The sequence below is a fragment of the Nerophis ophidion genome, linkage group LG01 (assembly GCF_033978795.1).
Source record: "Nerophis ophidion isolate RoL-2023_Sa linkage group LG01, RoL_Noph_v1.0, whole genome shotgun sequence".
NCBI lineage: Eukaryota > Metazoa > Chordata > Actinopteri > Syngnathiformes > Syngnathidae > Nerophis > Nerophis ophidion.
The window spans coordinates 2622056-2643387 of record NC_084611.1 but is presented as its reverse complement, the minus strand read 5'-3'; the positions used below and the strand labels follow the sequence as shown (position 1 = coordinate 2643387).

Genomic DNA, 21332 nt, shown 5'->3' with positions numbered 1-21332 from the left:
GGATGGCATTATGATGAGGGTGAAGGATGGCATTATGATGAGGGTGGGAGATGGCATTATGATGAGGGTGAAGGATGGCATTATGATGAGGGTGAGAGATGGCATTATGATGAGGGTGAAGAGTGGCATTAGGATGAAGGTGATGGATGGCATTATGATGAGGGTGAAGGATGGCATTATGATGAGGGTGAGAGATGGCATTATGATGAGGGTGAAGGGTGGCATTAGGATGAAGGTGATGGATGGCATTATGATGAGGGTGAGAGATGGCATTATAATGAGGGTGATGGATGGCATTATGATGACGGTGAAGGGTGGCATTATGATGATGGTGAAGGGTGGCATTAGGATGAGGGTGAAGGGTGGCATTATGATGAGGGTGAGAGATGGCATTATGATGAGGGTGAAGGGTGGCGTTAGGATGAGGGTGAAGGGTGGCATTATGATGAGGGTGAAGGATGGCATTATGATGAGGGTGAAGGGTGGCATTATGATGAGGGTGAAGGGTGGCATTATGATGAGGGTGAAGGGTGGCATTATGATGATGGTGAAGGGTGGCATTATGATGAGGGTGAGAGATGGCATTATGATGAGGGTGAAGGGTGGCATTAGGATGAAGGTGATGGATGGCATTATGATGAGGGTGAGAGATGGCATTATGATGAGGGTGAAGGGTGGCATTAGGATGAAGGTGATGGATGGCATTAGGATGAAGGTGATGGATGGCATTATGATGAGGGTGAGAGATGGCATTATAATGAGGGTGATGGATGGCATTATGATGATGGTGAAGGGTGGCATTATGATGATGGTGAAGGGTGGCATTAGGATGAGGGTGAAGGGTGGCATTATGATGAGGGTGAGAGATGGCATTATGATGAGGGTGAAGGGTGGCATTATGATGAGGGTGAAGGGTGGCATTAGGATGAGGGTGAAGGGTGGCATTATGATGAGGGTGAAGGGTGGCATTATGATGATGGTGAAGGATGGCATTATGATGAGGGTGAAGGGTGGCATTATGATGAGGGTGAAGGGTGGCATTATGATGATGATGAAGGATGGCATTATGATGATGGTGAAGGGTGGCATTATGATGAGGGTGAAGGATGGCATTATGATGATGATGAAGGATGGCATTATGATGATGGTGAAGGGTGGCATTATGATGATGGTGAAGGGTGGCATTATGATGATGGTGAAGGGTGGCATTATGATGATGGTGAAGGGTGGCATTATGATGATGATGAAGGGTGGCATTATGATGATGGTGAAGGGTGGCATTATGATGATGGTGAAGGGTGGCATTATGATGATGGTGAAGGGTGGCATTATGATGATGGTGAAGGGTGGCACTATGATGAGGGTGAAGGATGGCATTATGATGAGGGTGAAGTAGATGTCCACCGAGCTCTTCTTCACCGTCGCGTAGATGAACTTGTCCGACGGGTTACGCAGCTGTCGGCATGGCGACCAGAAGAGGATGCGGCGTTAGGGTGACGGCCAAGGATGGCACTATGATGAGGGTGAAGGATGGCATTATGATGATGGTGAAGTAGATGTCCACCGAGCTCTGCTTCACCGTCGCGTAGATGAACTTGTCCGACGGGTTACGCAGCTGTCGGCATGGCGACCACAAGAGGATGCGGCGTTAGGGTGACGGCCAAGGATGGCACTATGATGAGGGTGAAGGATGGCATTATGATGATGGTGAAGTAGATGTCCACCGAGCTCTGCTTCACCGTCGCGTAGATGAACTTGTCCGACGGGTTACGCAGCTGTCGGCATGGCGACCACAAGAGGATGCGGCGTTAAGGGGACGGCCAAGGATGGCACTATGATGAGGGTGAAGGATGGCATTATGATGATGGTGAAGTAGATGTCCACCGAGCTCTGCTTCACCGTCGCGTAGATGAACTTGTCCGACGGGTTACGCAGCTGTCGGCATGGCGACCACAAGAGGATGCGGCGTTAGGGTGACGGCCAAGGATGGCACTATGATGAGGGTGAAGGATGGCATTATGATGAGGGTGAAGTAGATGTCCACCGAGCTCTTCTTCACCGTCGCGTAGATGAACTTGTCCGACGGGTTACGCAGCTGTCGGCATGGCGACCAGAAGAGGATGCGGCGTTAGGGTGACGGCCAAGGATGGCACTATGATGAGGGTGAAGGATGGCATTATGATGATGGTGAAGTAGATGTCCACCGAGCTCTGCTTCACCGTCGCGTAGATGAACTTGTCCGACGGGTTACGCAGCTGTCGGCATGGCGACCACAAGAGGATGCGGCGTTAGGGTGACAGCCAAGGATGGCATTATGATGAGGGTGAAGGATGGCATTGTGATGAGGGTGAAGTAGATGTCCACCGAGCTCTGCTTCACCGTCGCGTAGATGAACTTGTCCGACGGGTTACGCAGCTGTCGGCATGGCGACCAGAAGAGGATGCGGCGTTAGGGTGACGGCCAAGGATGGCACTATGATGAGGGTGAAGGATGGCATTATGATGATGGTGAAGTAGATGTCCACCGAGCTCTGCTTCACCGTCGCGTAGATGAACTTGTCCGACGGGTTACGCAGCTGTCGGCATGGCGACCACAAGAGGATGCGGCGTTAGGGTGACAGCCAAGGATGGCACTATGATGAGGGTGAAGGATGGCATTATGATGATGGTGAAGTAGATGTCCACCGAGCTCTGCTTCACCGTCGCGTAGATGAACTTGTCCGACGGGTTACGCAGCTGTCGGCATGGCGACCACAAGAGGATGCGGCGTTAGGGTGACGGCCAAGGCCAAGGATGGCACTATGTGAGGGTGAAGGATGCATTATGATGATGGTGAAGTAGATGTCCACCGAGCTCTGCTTCACCGTCGCGTAGATGAACTTGTCCGACGGGTTACGCAGCTGTCGGCATGGCGCACCACAAGAGGATGCGGCGTTAGGGTGACGGCCAAGGATGGCACTATGATGAGGGTGAAGGATGGCATTATGATGATGGTGAAGTAGATGTCCACCGAGCTCTGCTTCACCGTCGCGTAGATGAACTTGTCCGACGGTTACGCAGCTGTCGGCATGGCGACCACAAGAGGATGCGGCGTTAGGGGGAGGGCCAGGATGGCGCTATATGAGGGTGAAGGATGGCATTATGATGAGGGTGAAGGATGGCATTATGATGATGGTGAAGGATGGCATTATGATGATGGTGAAGGATGGCATTATGATGATGGTGAAGTAGATGTCCACCGGCTCTGCTTCACGTCGCGTAGATGAACTTGTCCGACGGGTTACGCAGCTGTCGGCATGGCAACCACAAGAGGATGCGGCGTTAGGGTGACAGCCAAAGGATGGCACTATGATGAGGGTGAAGGATGGCATTATGATGATGGTGAAGTAGATGTCCACCGAGCTCTGCTTCACCGTCGCGTAGATGAACTTGTCCGACGGGTTACGCAGCTGGTCGGCATGGCGACCACAAGAGGATGCGGCGTTAGGGTGACGGCCAAGGATGGCATTATGATGAGGGTGAAGGATGGCATTATGATGATGGTGAAGTAGATGTCCACCGAGCTCTGCTTCACCGTCGCGTAGATGAACTTGTCCGACGGGTTACGCAGCTGTCGGCATGGCGACCACAAGAGGATGCGGCGTTAGGGTGACAGCCAAGGATGGCATTATGATGAGGGTGAAGGATGGCATTATGATGATGGTGAAGTAGATGTCCACCGAGCTCTGCTTCACCGTCGCGTAGATGAACTTGTCCGACGGGTTACGCAGCTGTCGGCATGGCGACCACAAGAGGATGCGGCGTTAGGGTGACAGCCAAGGATGGCATTATGATGAGGGTGAAGGATGCATTATGATGATGGTGAAGTAGATGTCCACCGAGCTCTGCTTCACCGTCGCGTAGATGAACTTGTCCGACGGGTTACGCAGCTGTCGGCATGGCGACCACAAGAGGATGCGGCGTTAGGGTGACGGCCAAGGATGGCACTATGATGAGGGTGAAGGATGGCATTATGATGATGGTGAAGTAGATGTCCACCGAGCTCTGCTTCACCGTCGCGTAGATGAACTTGTCCGACGGGTTACGCAGCTGTCGGCGTGGCGACCACAAGAGGATGCGGCGTTAGGGTGACAGCCAAGGATGGCACTATGATGAGGGTGAAGGATGGCATTATGATGATGGTGAAGTAGATGTCCACCGAGCTCTGCTTCACCGTCGCGTAGATGAACTTGTCCGACGGGTTACGCAGCTGTCGGCATGGCGACCACAAGAGGATGCGGCGTTAGGGTGACGGCCAAGGATGGCACTATGATGAGGGTGAAGGATGGCATTATGATGATGGTGAAGTAGATGTCCACCGAGCTCTGCTTCACCGTCGCGTAGATGAACTTGTCCGACGGGTTACGCAGCTGTCGGCATGGCGACCACAAGAGGATGCGGCGTTAAGGGGACGGCCAAGGATGGCACTATGATGAGGGTGAAGGATGGCATTATGATGATGGTGAAGTAGATGTCCACCGAGCTCTGCTTCACCGTCGCGTAGATGAACTTGTCCGACGGGTTACGCAGCTGTCGGCATGGCGACCACAAGAGGATGCGGCGTTAGGGTGACGGCCAAGGATGGCACTATGATGAGGGTGAAGGATGGCATTATGATGAGGGTGAAGTAGATGTCCACCGAGCTCTTCTTCACCGTCGCGTAGATGAACTTGTCCGACGGGTTACGCAGCTGTCGGCATGGCGACCAGAAGAGGATGCGGCGTTAGGGTGACGGCCAAGGATGGCACTATGATGAGGGTGAAGGATGGCATTATGATGATGGTGAAGTAGATGTCCACCGAGCTCTGCTTCACCGTCGCGTAGATGAACTTGTCCGACGGGTTACGCAGCTGTCGGCATGGCGACCACAAGAGGATGCGGCGTTAGGGTGACAGCCAAGGATGGCATTATGATGAGGGTGAAGGATGGCATTGTGATGAGGGTGAAGTAGATGTCCACCGAGCTCTTCTTCACCGTCGCGTAGATGAACTTGTCCGACGGGTTACGCAGCTGTCGGCATGGCGACCAGAAGAGGATGCGGCGTTAGGGTGACGGCCAAGGATGGCACTATGATGAGGGTGAAGGATGGCATTATGATGATGGTGAAGTAGATGTCCACCGAGCTCTGCTTCACCGTCGCGTAGATGAACTTGTCCGACGGGTTACGCAGCTGTCGGCATGGCGACCACAAGAGGATGCGGCGTTAGGGTGACAGCCAAGGATGGCATTATGATGAGGGTGAAGGATGGCATTGTGATGAGGGTGAAGTAGATGTCCACCGAGCTCTGCTTCACCGTCGCGTAGATGAACTTGTCCGACGGGTTACGCAGCTGTCGGCATGGCGACCAGAAGAGGATGCGGCGTTAGGGTGACGGCCAAGGATGGCACTATGATGAGGGTGAAGGATGGCATTATGATGATGGTGAAGTAGATGTCCACCGAGCTCTGCTTCACCGTCGCGTAGATGAACTTGTCCGACGGGTTACGCAGCTGTCGGCATGGCGACCACAAGAGGATGCGGCGTTAGGGTGACAGCCAAGGATGGCACTATGATGAGGGTGAAGGATGGCATTATGATGATGGTGAAGTAGATGTCCACCGAGCTCTGCTTCACCGTCGCGTAGATGAACTTGTCCGACGGGTTACGCAGCTGTCGGCATGGCGACCACAAGAGGATGCGGCGTTAGGGTGACGGCCAAGGATGGCACTATGATGAGGGTGAAGGATGGCATTATGATGATGGTGAAGTAGATGTCCACCGAGCTCTGCTTCACCGTCGCGTAGATGAACTTGTCCGACGGGTTACGCAGCTGTCGGCATGGCGACCACAAGAGGATGCGGCGTTAGGGTGACGGCCAAGGATGGCACTATGATGAGGGTGAAGGATGGCATTATGATGATGGTGAAGTAGATGTCCACCGAGCTCTGCTTCACCGTCGCGTAGATGAACTTGTCCGACGGGTTACGCAGCTGTCGGCATGGCGACCACAAGAGGATGCGGCGTTAGGGGGAGGGCCAAGGATGGCGCTATGATGAGGGTGAAGGATGGCATTATGATGAGGGTGAAGGATGGCATTATGATGATGGTGAAGGATGGCATTATGATGATGGTGAAGGATGGCATTATGATGATGGTGAAGTAGATGTCCACCGAGCTCTGCTTCACCGTCGCGTAGATGAACTTGTCCGACGGGTTACGCAGCTGTCGGCATGGCAACCACAAGAGGATGCGGCGTTAGGGTGACAGCCAAAGGATGGCACTATGATGAGGGTGAAGGATGGCATTATGATGATGGTGAAGTAGATGTCCACCGAGCTCTGCTTCACCGTCGCGTAGATGAACTTGTCCGACGGGTTACGCAGCTGTCGGCATGGCGACCACAAGAGGATGCGGCGTTAGGGTGACGGCCAAGGATGGCATTATGATGAGGGTGAAGGATGGCATTATGATGATGGTGAAGTAGATGTCCACCGAGCTCTGCTTCACCGTCGCGTAGATGAACTTGTCCGACGGGTTACGCAGCTGTCGGCATGGCGACCACAAGAGGATGCGGCGTTAGGGTGACAGCCAAGGATGGCATTATGATGAGGGTGAAGGATGGCATTATGATGATGGTGAAGTAGATGTCCACCGAGCTCTGCTTCACCGTCGCGTAGATGAACTTGTCCGACGGGTTACGCAGCTGTCGGCATGGCGACCACAAGAGGATGCGGCGTTAGGGTGACAGCCAAGGATGGCATTATGATGAGGGTGAAGGATGGCATTATGATGATGGTGAAGTAGATGTCCACCGAGCTCTGCTTCACCGTCGCGTAGATGAACTTGTCCGACGGGTTACGCAGCTGTCGGCATGGCGACCACAAGAGGATGCGGCGTTAGGGTGACGGCCAAGGATGGCACTATGATGAGGGTGAAGGATGGCATTATGATGATGGTGAAGTAGATGTCCACCGAGCTCTGCTTCACCGTCGCGTAGATGAACTTGTCCGACGGGTTACGCAGCTGTCGGCGTGGCGACCACAAGAGGATGCGGCGTTAGGGTGACAGCCAAGGATGGCACTATGATGAGGGTGAAGGATGGCATTATGATGATGGTGAAGTAGATGTCCACCGAGCTCTGCTTCACCGTCGCGTAGATGAACTTGTCCGACGGGTTACGCAGCTGTCGGCATGGCGACCACAAGAGGATGCGGCGTTAGGGTGACGGCCAAGGATGGCACTATGATGAGGGTGAAGGATGGCATTATGATGATGGTGAAGTAGATGTCCACCGAGCTCTGCTTCACCGTCGCGTAGATGAACTTGTCCGACGGGTTACGCAGCTGTCGGCATGGCGACCACAAGAGGATGCGGCGTTAAGGGGACGGCCAAGGATGGCACTATGATGAGGGTGAAGGATGGCATTATGATGATGGTGAAGTAGATGTCCACCGAGCTCTGCTTCACCGTCGCGTAGATGAACTTGTCCGACGGGTTACGCAGCTGTCGGCATGGCGACCACAAGAGGATGCGGCGTTAGGGTGACGGCCAAGGATGGCACTATGATGAGGGTGAAGGATGGCATTATGATGAGGGTGAAGTAGATGTCCACCGAGCTCTTCTTCACCGTCGCGTAGATGAACTTGTCCGACGGGTTACGCAGCTGTCGGCATGGCGACCAGAAGAGGATGCGGCGTTAGGGTGACGGCCAAGGATGGCACTATGATGAGGGTGAAGGATGGCATTATGATGATGGTGAAGTAGATGTCCACCGAGCTCTGCTTCACCGTCGCGTAGATGAACTTGTCCGACGGGTTACGCAGCTGTCGGCATGGCGACCACAAGAGGATGCGGCGTTAGGGTGACAGCCAAGGATGGCATTATGATGAGGGTGAAGGATGGCATTGTGATGAGGGTGAAGTAGATGTCCACCGAGCTCTTCTTCACCGTCGCGTAGATGAACTTGTCCGACGGGTTACGCAGCTGTCGGCATGGCGACCAGAAGAGGATGCGGCGTTAGGGTGACGGCCAAGGATGGCACTATGATGAGGGTGAAGGATGGCATTATGATGATGGTGAAGTAGATGTCCACCGAGCTCTGCTTCACCGTCGCGTAGATGAACTTGTCCGACGGGTTACGCAGCTGTCGGCATGGCGACCACAAGAGGATGCGGCGTTAGGGTGACAGCCAAGGATGGCATTATGATGAGGGTGAAGGATGGCATTGTGATGAGGGTGAAGTAGATGTCCACCGAGCTCTGCTTCACCGTCGCGTAGATGAACTTGTCCGACGGGTTACGCAGCTGTCGGCATGGCGACCAGAAGAGGATGCGGCGTTAGGGTGACGGCCAAGGATGGCACTATGATGAGGGTGAAGGATGGCATTATGATGATGGTGAAGTAGATGTCCACCGAGCTCTGCTTCACCGTCGCGTAGATGAACTTGTCCGACGGGTTACGCAGCTGTCGGCATGGCGACCACAAGAGGATGCGGCGTTAGGGTGACAGCCAAGGATGGCACTATGATGAGGGTGAAGGATGGCATTATGATGATGGTGAAGTAGATGTCCACCGAGCTCTGCTTCACCGTCGCGTAGATGAACTTGTCCGACGGGTTACGCAGCTGTCGGCATGGCGACCACAAGAGGATGCGGCGTTAGGGTGACGGCCAAGGATGGCACTATGATGAGGGTGAAGGATGGCATTATGATGATGGTGAAGTAGATGTCCACCGAGCTCTGCTTCACCGTCGCGTAGATGAACTTGTCCGACGGGTTACGCAGCTGTCGGCATGGCGACCACAAGAGGATGCGGCGTTAGGGTGACGGCCAAGGATGGCACTATGATGAGGGTGAAGGATGGCATTATGATGATGGTGAAGTAGATGTCCACCGAGCTCTGCTTCACCGTCGCGTAGATGAACTTGTCCGACGGGTTACGCAGCTGTCGGCATGGCGACCACAAGAGGATGCGGCGTTAGGGGGAGGGCCAAGGATGGCGCTATGATGAGGGTGAAGGATGGCATTATGATGAGGGTGAAGGATGGCATTATGATGATGGTGAAGGATGGCATTATGATGATGGTGAAGGATGGCATTATGATGATGGTGAAGTAGATGTCCACCGAGCTCTGCTTCACCGTCGCGTAGATGAACTTGTCCGACGGGTTACGCAGCTGTCGGCATGGCAACCACAAGAGGATGCGGCGTTAGGGTGACAGCCAAAGGATGGCACTATGATGAGGGTGAAGGATGGCATTATGATGATGGTGAAGTAGATGTCCACCGAGCTCTGCTTCACCGTCGCGTAGATGAACTTGTCCGACGGGTTACGCAGCTGTCGGCATGGCGACCACAAGAGGATGCGGCGTTAGGGTGACGGCCAAGGATGGCATTATGATGAGGGTGAAGGATGGCATTATGATGATGGTGAAGTAGATGTCCACCGAGCTCTGCTTCACCGTCGCGTAGATGAACTTGTCCGACGGGTTACGCAGCTGTCGGCATGGCGACCACAAGAGGATGCGGCGTTAGGGTGACAGCCAAGGATGGCATTATGATGAGGGTGAAGGATGGCATTATGATGATGGTGAAGTAGATGTCCACCGAGCTCTGCTTCACCGTCGCGTAGATGAACTTGTCCGACGGGTTACGCAGCTGTCGGCATGGCGACCACAAGAGGATGCGGCGTTAGGGTGACAGCCAAGGATGGCATTATGATGAGGGTGAAGGATGGCATTATGATGATGGTGAAGTAGATGTCCACCGAGCTCTGCTTCACCGTCGCGTAGATGAACTTGTCCGACGGGTTACGCAGCTGTCGGCATGGCGACCACAAGAGGATGCGGCGTTAGGGTGACGGCCAAGGATGGCACTATGATGAGGGTGAAGGATGGCATTATGATGATGGTGAAGTAGATGTCCACCGAGCTCTGCTTCACCGTCGCGTAGATGAACTTGTCCGACGGGTTACGCAGCTGTCGGCGTGGCGACCACAAGAGGATGCGGCGTTAGGGTGACAGCCAAGGATGGCACTATGATGAGGGTGAAGGATGGCATTATGATGATGGTGAAGTAGATGTCCACCGAGCTCTGCTTCACCGTCGCGTAGATGAACTTGTCCGACGGGTTACGCAGCTGTCGGCATGGCGACCACAAGAGGATGCGGCGTTAGGGTGACGGCCAAGGATGGCACTATGATGAGGGTGAAGGATGGCATTATGATGATGGTGAAGTAGATGTCCACCGAGCTCTGCTTCACCGTCGCGTAGATGAACTTGTCCGACGGGTTACGCAGCTGTCGGCATGGCGACCACAAGAGGATGCGGCGTTAAGGGGACGGCCAAGGATGGCACTATGATGAGGGTGAAGGATGGCATTATGATGATGGTGAAGTAGATGTCCACCGAGCTCTGCTTCACCGTCGCGTAGATGAACTTGTCCGACGGGTTACGCAGCTGTCGGCATGGCGACCACAAGAGGATGCGGCGTTAGGGTGACGGCCAAGGATGGCACTATGATGAGGGTGAAGGATGGCATTATGATGAGGGTGAAGTAGATGTCCACCGAGCTCTTCTTCACCGTCGCGTAGATGAACTTGTCCGACGGGTTACGCAGCTGTCGGCATGGCGACCAGAAGAGGATGCGGCGTTAGGGTGACGGCCAAGGATGGCACTATGATGAGGGTGAAGGATGGCATTATGATGATGGTGAAGTAGATGTCCACCGAGCTCTGCTTCACCGTCGCGTAGATGAACTTGTCCGACGGGTTACGCAGCTGTCGGCATGGCGACCACAAGAGGATGCGGCGTTAGGGTGACAGCCAAGGATGGCATTATGATGAGGGTGAAGGATGGCATTGTGATGAGGGTGAAGTAGATGTCCACCGAGCTCTTCTTCACCGTCGCGTAGATGAACTTGTCCGACGGGTTACGCAGCTGTCGGCATGGCGACCAGAAGAGGATGCGGCGTTAGGGTGACGGCCAAGGATGGCACTATGATGAGGGTGAAGGATGGCATTATGATGATGGTGAAGTAGATGTCCACCGAGCTCTGCTTCACCGTCGCGTAGATGAACTTGTCCGACGGGTTACGCAGCTGTCGGCATGGCGACCACAAGAGGATGCGGCGTTAGGGTGACAGCCAAGGATGGCATTATGATGAGGGTGAAGGATGGCATTGTGATGAGGGTGAAGTAGATGTCCACCGAGCTCTGCTTCACCGTCGCGTAGATGAACTTGTCCGACGGGTTACGCAGCTGTCGGCATGGCGACCAGAAGAGGATGCGGCGTTAGGGTGACGGCCAAGGATGGCACTATGATGAGGGTGAAGGATGGCATTATGATGATGGTGAAGTAGATGTCCACCGAGCTCTGCTTCACCGTCGCGTAGATGAACTTGTCCGACGGGTTACGCAGCTGTCGGCATGGCGACCACAAGAGGATGCGGCGTTAGGGTGACAGCCAAGGATGGCACTATGATGAGGGTGAAGGATGGCATTATGATGATGGTGAAGTAGATGTCCACCGAGCTCTGCTTCACCGTCGCGTAGATGAACTTGTCCGACGGGTTACGCAGCTGTCGGCATGGCGACCACAAGAGGATGCGGCGTTAGGGTGACGGCCAAGGATGGCACTATGATGAGGGTGAAGGATGGCATTATGATGATGGTGAAGTAGATGTCCACCGAGCTCTGCTTCACCGTCGCGTAGATGAACTTGTCCGACGGGTTACGCAGCTGTCGGCATGGCGACCACAAGAGGATGCGGCGTTAGGGTGACGGCCAAGGATGGCACTATGATGAGGGTGAAGGATGGCATTATGATGATGGTGAAGTAGATGTCCACCGAGCTCTGCTTCACCGTCGCGTAGATGAACTTGTCCGACGGGTTACGCAGCTGTCGGCATGGCGACCACAAGAGGATGCGGCGTTAAGGGGACGGCCAAGGATGGCACTATGATGAGGGTGAAGGATGGCATTATGATGATGGTGAAGTAGATGTCCACCGAGCTCTGCTTCACCGTCGCGTAGATGAACTTGTCCGACGGGTTACGCAGCTGTCGGCATGGCGACCACAAGAGGATGCGGCGTTAGGGTGACGGCCAAGGATGGCACTATGATGAGGGTGAAGGATGGCATTATGATGAGGGTGAAGTAGATGTCCACCGAGCTCTTCTTCACCGTCGCGTAGATGAACTTGTCCGACGGGTTACGCAGCTGTCGGCATGGCGACCAGAAGAGGATGCGGCGTTAGGGTGACGGCCAAGGATGGCACTATGATGAGGGTGAAGGATGGCATTATGATGATGGTGAAGTAGATGTCCACCGAGCTCTGCTTCACCGTCGCGTAGATGAACTTGTCCGACGGGTTACGCAGCTGTCGGCATGGCGACCACAAGAGGATGCGGCGTTAGGGTGACAGCCAAGGATGGCATTATGATGAGGGTGAAGGATGGCATTGTGATGAGGGTGAAGTAGATGTCCACCGAGCTCTTCTTCACCGTCGCGTAGATGAACTTGTCCGACGGGTTACGCAGCTGTCGGCATGGCGACCAGAAGAGGATGCGGCGTTAGGGTGACGGCCAAGGATGGCACTATGATGAGGGTGAAGGATGGCATTATGATGATGGTGAAGTAGATGTCCACCGAGCTCTGCTTCACCGTCGCGTAGATGAACTTGTCCGACGGGTTACGCAGCTGTCGGCATGGCGACCACAAGAGGATGCGGCGTTAGGGTGACAGCCAAGGATGGCACTATGATGAGGGTGAAGGATGGCATTATGATGATGGTGAAGTAGATGTCCACCGAGCTCTGCTTCACCGTCGCGTAGATGAACTTGTCCGACGGGTTACGCAGCTGTCGGCATGGCGACCACAAGAGGATGCGGCGTTAGGGTGACGGCCAAGGATGGCACTATGATGAGGGTGAAGGATGGCATTATGATGATGGTGAAGTAGATGTCCACCGAGCTCTGCTTCACCGTCGCGTAGATGAACTTGTCCGACGGGTTACGCAGCTGTCGGCATGGCGACCACAAGAGGATGCGGCGTTAGGGTGACGGCCAAGGATGGCACTATGATGAGGGTGAAGGATGGCATTATGATGATGGTGAAGTAGATGTCCACCGAGCTCTGCTTCACCGTCGCGTAGATGAACTTGTCCGACGGGTTACGCAGCTGTCGGCATGGCGACCACAAGAGGATGCGGCGTTAGGGGGAGGGCCAAGGATGGCGCTATGATGAGGGTGAAGGATGGCATTATGATGAGGGTGAAGGATGGCATTATGATGATGGTGAAGGATGGCATTATGATGATGGTGAAGGATGGCATTATGATGATGGTGAAGTAGATGTCCACCGAGCTCTGCTTCACCGTCGCGTAGATGAACTTGTCCGACGGGTTACGCAGCTGTCGGCATGGCAACCACAAGAGGATGCGGCGTTAGGGTGACAGCCAAAGGATGGCACTATGATGAGGGTGAAGGATGGCATTATGATGATGGTGAAGTAGATGTCCACCGAGCTCTGCTTCACCGTCGCGTAGATGAACTTGTCCGACGGGTTACGCAGCTGTCGGCATGGCAACCACAAGAGGATGCGGCGTTAGGGGGAGGGCCAAGGATGGCGCTATGATGAGGGTGAAGGATGGCATTATGATGATGGTGAAGTAGATGTCCACCGAGCTCTGCTTCACCGTCGCGTAGATGAACTTGTCCGACGGGTTACGCAGCTGTCGGCATGGCGACCACAAGAGGATGCGGCGTTAGGGTGACGGCCAAGGATGGCATTATGATGAGGGTGAAGGATGGCATTATGATGATGGTGAAGTAGATGTCCACCGAGCTCTGCTTCACCGTCGCGTAGATGAACTTGTCCGACGGGTTACGCAGCTGTCGGCATGGCGACCACAAGAGGATGCGGCGTTAGGGTGACAGCCAAGGATGGCATTATGATGAGGGTGAAGGATGGCATTGTGATGAGGGTGAAGTAGATGTCCACCGAGCTCTTCTTCACCGTCGCGTAGATGAACTTGTCCGACGGGTTACGCAGCTGTCGGCATGGCGACCAGAAGAGGATGCGGCGTTAGGGTGACGGCCAAGGATGGCACTATGATGAGGGTGAAGGATGGCATTATGATGATGGTGAAGTAGATGTCCACCGAGCTCTGCTTCACCGTCGCGTAGATGAACTTGTCCGACGGGTTACGCAGCTGTCGGCATGGCGACCACAAGAGGATGCGGCGTTAGGGTGACGGCCAAGGATGGCACTATGATGAGGGTGAAGGATGGCATTATGATGATGGTGAAGTAGATGTCCACCGAGCTCTGCTTCACCGTCGCGTAGATGAACTTGTCCGACGGGTTACGCAGCTGTCGGCATGGCGACCACAAGAGGATGCGGCGTTAGGGTGACGGCCAAGGATGGCACTATGATGAGGGTGAAGGATGGCATTATGATGATGGTGAAGTAGATGTCCACCGAGCTCTGCTTCACCGTCGCGTGGATGAACTTGTCCGACGGGTTACGCAGCTGTCGGCATGGCGACCACAAGAGGATGCGGCGTTAGGGTGAGGGCCAAGGATGGCACTATGATGAGGGTGAAGGATGGCATTATGATGATGGTGAAGTAGATGTCCACCGAGCTCTGCTTCACCGTCGCGTAGATGAACTTGTCCGACGGGTTACGCAGCTGTCGGCATGGCGACCAGAGGACGATTCAAAGTTATGACAACTGCAAAGGATGGCACTATGATGATGGTGAAGGATGGCATTATGATGATGGTGAAGTAGATGTCCACCGAGCTCTGCTTCACCGTCGCGTAGATGAACTTGTCCGACGGGTTACGCAGCTGTCGGCATGGCGACCACAAGAGGATGCGGCGTTAGGGTGACAGCCAAGGATGGCACTATGATGAGGGTGAAGGATGGCATTATGATGATGGTGAAGTAGATGTCCACCGAGCTCTGCTTCACCGTCGCGTAGATGAACTTGTCCGACGGGTTACGCAGCTGTCGGCATGGCGACCACAAGAGGATGCGGCGTTAGGGTGAGGGCCAAGGATGGCACTATGATGAGGGTGAAGGATGGCATTATGATGATGGTGAAGTAGATGTCCACCGAGCTCTGCTTCACCGTCGCGTAGATGAACTTGTCCGACGGGTTACGCAGCTGTCGGCATGGCGACCAGAGGACGATTCAAAGTTATGACAACTGCAAAGGATGGCACTATGATGATGGTGAAGGATGGCATTATGATGATGGTGAAGTAGATGTCCACCGAGCTCTGCTTCACCGTCGCGTAGATGAACTTGTCCGACGGGTTACGCAGCTGTCGGCATGGCGACCACAAGAGGATGCGGCGTTAGGGTGACAGCCAAGGATGGCACTATGATGAGGGTGAAGGATGGCATTATGATGATGGTGAAGTAGATGTCCACCGAGCTCTGCTTCACCGTCGCGTAGATGAACTTGTCCGACGGGTTACGCAGCTGTCGGCATGGCGACCACAAGAGGATGCGGCGTTAGGGTGACGGCCAAGGATGGCACTATGATGAGGGTGAAGGATGGCATTATGATGATGGTGAAGTAGATGTCCACCGAGCTCTGCTTCACCGTCGCGTAGATGAACTTGTCCGACGGGTTACGCAGCTGTCGGCATGGCGACCACAAGAGGATGCGGCGTTAGGGTGACAGCCAAGGATGGCACTATGATGAGGGTGAAGGATGGCATTATGATGATGGTGAAGTAGATGTCCACCGAGCTCTGCTTCACCGTCGCGTAGATGAACTTGTATGACGGGTTACGCAGCTGTCGGCATGGCGACCACAAGAGGATGTGGCGTTAGGGTGACGGCAAAGGATGGCACTATGATGAGGGTGAAGGATGGCATTATGATGATGGTGAAGTAGATGTCCACCGAGCTCTGCTTCACCGTCGCATAGATGAACTTGTCCGACGGGTTACGCAGCTGTCGGCATGGCGACCAGAGGACGATTCAAAGTTATGACAACTGCAAAGGATGGCACTATGATGATGGTGAAGGATGGCATTATGATGATGGTGAAGTAGATGTCCACCGAGCTCTGCTTCACCATCGCGTAGATGAACTTGTCCGACGGGTTACGCAGCTGTCGGCATGGCGACCAGAGGACGATTCAAAGTTATGACAACTGCAAAGGATGGCACTATGATGATGGTGAAGGATGGCATCATGATGAATGATGAGGGTGAAGGATGGCATTATGTTGAGGGTGAAGGGTGGCATTATGATGAGGGTAAAGGGTGGTATTAAGATGAGGGTGAAGGATGGAATTATGATGAGGGTGAGGGATGGCATTATGATGAGAGTAAAATATGGCATTATGATGAGGGTGAGAGATGGCATTATGAAGAGGGTAAAGATTGGCATTATGATGAGGGTGAGAGATGGCATTATGATGAGGGTGAGAGATGGCATTATGATGAGGGTGAGCGATGGCATTATGTTGAGAGTGAAGGGTGGCATTATGATGAGGGTGAAGGATGGCATTATGATGAGGGTGAGAGATGGCATCATGTTGAGAGTGAAGGGTGGCATTATAATGAGGGTGATGGATGGCATTATGATGAGGGTGAAGGATGGCATTATGATGAGGGTGGGAGATGGCATTATGATGAGGGTGAAGGATGGCATTATGATGAGGGTGAGAGATGGCATTATGATGAGGGTGAAGAGTGGCATTAGGATGAAGGTGATGGATGGCATTATGATGAGGGTGAAGGATGGCATTATGATGAGGGTGAGAGATGGCATTATGATGAGGGTGAAGGGTGGCATTAGGATGAAGGTGATGGATGGCATTATGATGAGGGTGAGAGATGGCATTATAATGAGGGTGATGGATGGCATTATGATGACGGTGAAGGGTGGCATTATGATGATGGTGAAGGGTGGCATTAGGATGAGGGTGAAGGGTGGCATTATGATGAGGGTGAGAGATGGCATTATGATGAGGGTGAAGGGTGGCGTTAGGATGAGGGTGAAGGGTGGCATTATGATGAGGGTGAAGGATGGCATTATGATGAGGGTGAAGGGTGGCATTATGATGAGGGTGAAGGGTGGCATTATGATGAGGGTGAAGGGTGGCATTATGATGATGGTGAAGGGTGGCATTATGATGAGGGTGAGAGATGGCATTATGATGAGGGTGAAGGGTGGCATTAGGATGAAGGTGATGGATGGCATTATGATGAGGGTGAGAGATGGCATTATGATGAGGGTGAAGGGTGGCATTAGGATGAAGGTGATGGATGGCATTAGGATGAAGGTGATGGATGGCATTATGATGAGGGTGAGAGATGGCATTATAATGAGGGTGATGGATGGCATTATGATGATGGTGAAGGGTGGCATTATGATGATGGTGAAGGGTGGCATTAGGATGAGGGTGAAGGGTGGCATTATGATGAGGGTGAGAGATGGCATTATGATGAGGGTGAAGGGTGGCATTATGATGAGGGTGAAGGGTGGCATTAGGATGAGGGTGAAGGGTGGCATTATGATGAGGGTGAAGGGTGGCATTATGATGATGGTGAAGGATGGCATTATGATGAGGGTGAAGGGTGGCATTATGATGAGGGTGAAGGGTGGCATTATGATGATGATGAAGGATGGCATTATGATGATGGTGAAGGGTGGCATTATGATGAGGGTGAAGGATGGCATTATGATGATGATGAAGGATGGCATTATGATGATGGTGAAGGGTGGCATTATGATGATGGTGAAGGGTGGCATTATGATGATGGTGAAGGGTGGCATTATGATGATGGTGAAGGGTGGCATTATGATGATGATGAAGGGTGGCATTATGATGATGGTGAAGGGTGGCATTATGATGATGGTGAAGGGTGGCATTATGATGATGGTGAAGGGTGGCATTATGATGATGATGAAGGGTGGCATTATGATGATGGTGAAGGGTGGCATTATGATGATGGTGAAGGGTGGCATTATGATGATGGTGAAGGGTGGCATTATGATGATGGTGAAGGGTGGCATTATGATGATGGTGAAGGGTGGCATTATGACGGCGTGAGGCTCTACCCTGGGGTCGTTGATGCCAGTGATGCGCTCCTCAGGCCGGTCCAGCACTAGGAAGGCCGCCAGGTTGGCGGTGTACGAGGCCACGATGATCATGGCGAAACCTGCCCACACCATTCCCAGAATCCTCGCCGAAAAACTCCGTGGGGCTCCTGCCAGGACGGAGGCCAGGCGGCATTAGTCCGGACACCAGCACGCCTCTATCCGCAGGTGATGGCACTCACCTTCTCCTATACCGGAGTTGAGCAGTACTCCCCACGAAAACCACATGGCTGAGGATAAGGTGAGGGCGTCTTCTTCCTCCTCTTCACTGTTGACTTTAAACCTTCCAAATGGGCTGCACACGCATGTTAGCGTGTTAGCATGTTAGAGAACATGTCATATACCACACATGTTAGCGTGTTAGAGAGCATGTCATATACCACACATGTCAGCGTGTTAGAGAACATGTCATATACCACGCATGTTAGCATGTTAGAGAGCATGTCATATACCACACATGTTAGCGTGTTAGCATGTTAGAGAACATGTCATATACCACGCATGTTAGCGTGTTAGAGAGCATGTCATATACCACACATGTTAGCGTGTTAGAGAGCATGTCATATACCACACATGTTAGCGTGTTAGAGAACATGTCATATACCACGCATGTTAGCGTGTTAGCGTGTTAGCATGTTAGAGAACATGTCATATACCACGCATGTTAGCGTGTTAGAGAGCATGTCATATACCACGCATGTTAGCGTGTTAGCGTGTTAGCATGTTAGAGAACATGTCATATACCACGCATGTTAGCGTGTTAGAGAGCATGTCATATACCACGCATGTTAGCGTGTTAGCGTGTTAGCATGTTAGAGAACATATCATATACCACACATGTTAGCGTGTTAGAGAGCATGTTATATACCACGCATGTTAGCGTGTTAGAGAACATGTCATATACCACACATGTTAGCGTGTTAGAGAACATGTCATATGCCACGCATGTTAGCGTGTTAGCGTGTTAGCATGTTAGAGAACATGTCATATACCACGCATGTTAGCGTGTTAGAGAACATGTCATATACCACACATGTTAGCGTGTTAGAGAACATGTCATATACCACACATGTTAGCGTGTTAGAGAACATGTCATATACCACGCATGTTAGTGTGTTAGTGTGTTAGCATGTTAGAGAACATGTCATATACCACACATGTTAGCATGTTAGTGTGTTAGCATGTTAGAGAACATGTCATATACCACACATGTTAGCATGTTAGTGTGTTAGCATGTTAGAGAACATGTCATATACCACACATGTTAGCATGTTAGCGTGTTAGCATGTTAGAGAACATGTCATATACCACGCATGTTAGCATGTTAGAGAACATGTCATATACCACACATGTTAGCGTGTTAGAGAACATGTCATATACCACACATGTTAGCGTGTTAGAGAACATGTCATATACCACACATGTTAGCATGTTAGTGTGTTAGCATGTTAGAGAACATGTCATATACCACGCATGTTAGCATGTTAGGGAGCATGTCATATACCACGCATGTTAGCGTGTTAGAGAACATGTCATATACCACACATGTTAGCATGTTAGTGTGTTAGCATGTTAGAGAACATGTCATATACCACGCATGTTAGCATGTTAGGGAGCATGTCATATACCACACATGTTAGCGTGTTAGAGAACATGTTATATACCACACATGTTAGCATGTTAGAGAACATGTCATATACCACACATGTTAGCATGTTAGTGTGTTAGCATGTTAGAGAACATGTCATATACCACGCATGTTAGCATGTTAGAGAACATGTCATATACCACACATGTTAGCGTGTTAGAGAACATGTCATATACCACGCATGTTAGCGTGTTAGCGTGTTAGCATGTTAGACAACATGTCATATACCACGCATGTTAGCATGTTAGAGAGCATGTCATATACCACGCATGTTAGCGTGTTAGCGTGTTAGAGAACATGTCATATACCACGCATGTTAGCATGTTAGAGAACATGTCATATACCACACATGTTAGCATGTTAGAGAACATGTCATATACCACACATGTTAGCATGTTAGCGTGTTAGCATGTTAGAGAACATGTCATATACCACACATGTTAGCGTGTTAGAGAACATGTCATATACCACACATGTTAGCGTGTTAGAGAACATGTCATATACCACGCATGTTAGCGTGTTAGCATGTTAGAGAACATGTCATATACCACGCATGTTAGCATGTTAGAGAGCATGTCATATACCACGCATGTTAGCGTGTTAGCGTGTTAGCATGTTGGAGAACATGTCATATACCACGCATGTTAATATGTTAGAGAGCATGTCATATACCACACATGTTAGCATGTTAGAGAACATGTCATATACCACGCATGTTAGCGTGTTAGAGAACATGTCATATACCACACATGTTAGCATGTTAGAGAACATGTCATATACCACACATGTTAGCATGTTAGTGTGTTAGCATGTTAGAGAACATGTCATATACCACGCATGTTAGCGTGTTAGAGAACATGTCATATACCACACATGTTAGCGTGTTAGAGAACATGTCATATACCACACATGTTAGCGTGTTAGAGAACATGTCATATACCACGCATGTTAGCGTGTTAGCATGTTAGAGAACATGTCATATACCACGCATGTTAGCATGTTAGAGAGCATGTCATATACCACTTATGTTAGCGTGTTAGCGTGTTAGCATGTCAGAGAACATGTCATATACCACGCATGTTAGCATGTTAGAGAGCATGTCATATACCACACATGTTAGCGTGTTAGAGAACATGTCATATACCACGCATGTTAGCGTGTTAGCATGTTAGAGAACATGCCATATACCACGCATGTTAGCATGTTAGAGAGCATGTCATATACCACGCATGTTAGCGTGTTAGCGTGTTAGCATGTTGGAGAACATGTCATATACCACGCATGTTAGCATGTTAGAGAGCATGTCATATACCACACATGTTAGCATGTTAGAGAACATGTCATATACCACGCATGTTAGCGTGTTAGAGAACATGTCATATACCACACATGTTAGCATGTTAGAGAACATGTCATATACCACACATGTTAGCATGTTAGTGTGTTAGCATGTTAGAGAACATGTCATATACCACGCATGTTAGCGTGTTAGAGAACATGTCATATACCACACATGTTAGCGTGTTAGAGAACATGTCAT

The 21332-nt window shown here is 51.7% G+C and overlaps 2 protein-coding genes across 2 annotated transcripts in view; one reads left to right on the top strand and one right to left on the bottom strand.

The window, feature by feature from the left end:
* The window catches only part of gstt2 (glutathione S-transferase theta 2), a 142109-nt gene that overhangs the window by 97523 nt on the left and 23254 nt on the right, over positions 1-21332 (top strand). The window lies entirely within an intron of this gene.
* Positions 1-21332, bottom strand: part of grin1b (glutamate receptor, ionotropic, N-methyl D-aspartate 1b) — a 56202-nt gene that overhangs the window by 24588 nt on the left and 10282 nt on the right. Inside the window, exons 8-9 of the mRNA XM_061893646.1 lie at positions 18327-18439; positions 18106-18254 (exon numbers count right to left, since the gene is read on the bottom strand). Coding sequence (XP_061749630.1) covers positions 18106-18254; positions 18327-18439 — 262 coding nt within the window. The remainder of the gene's footprint in view (positions 1-18105; positions 18255-18326; positions 18440-21332) is intronic.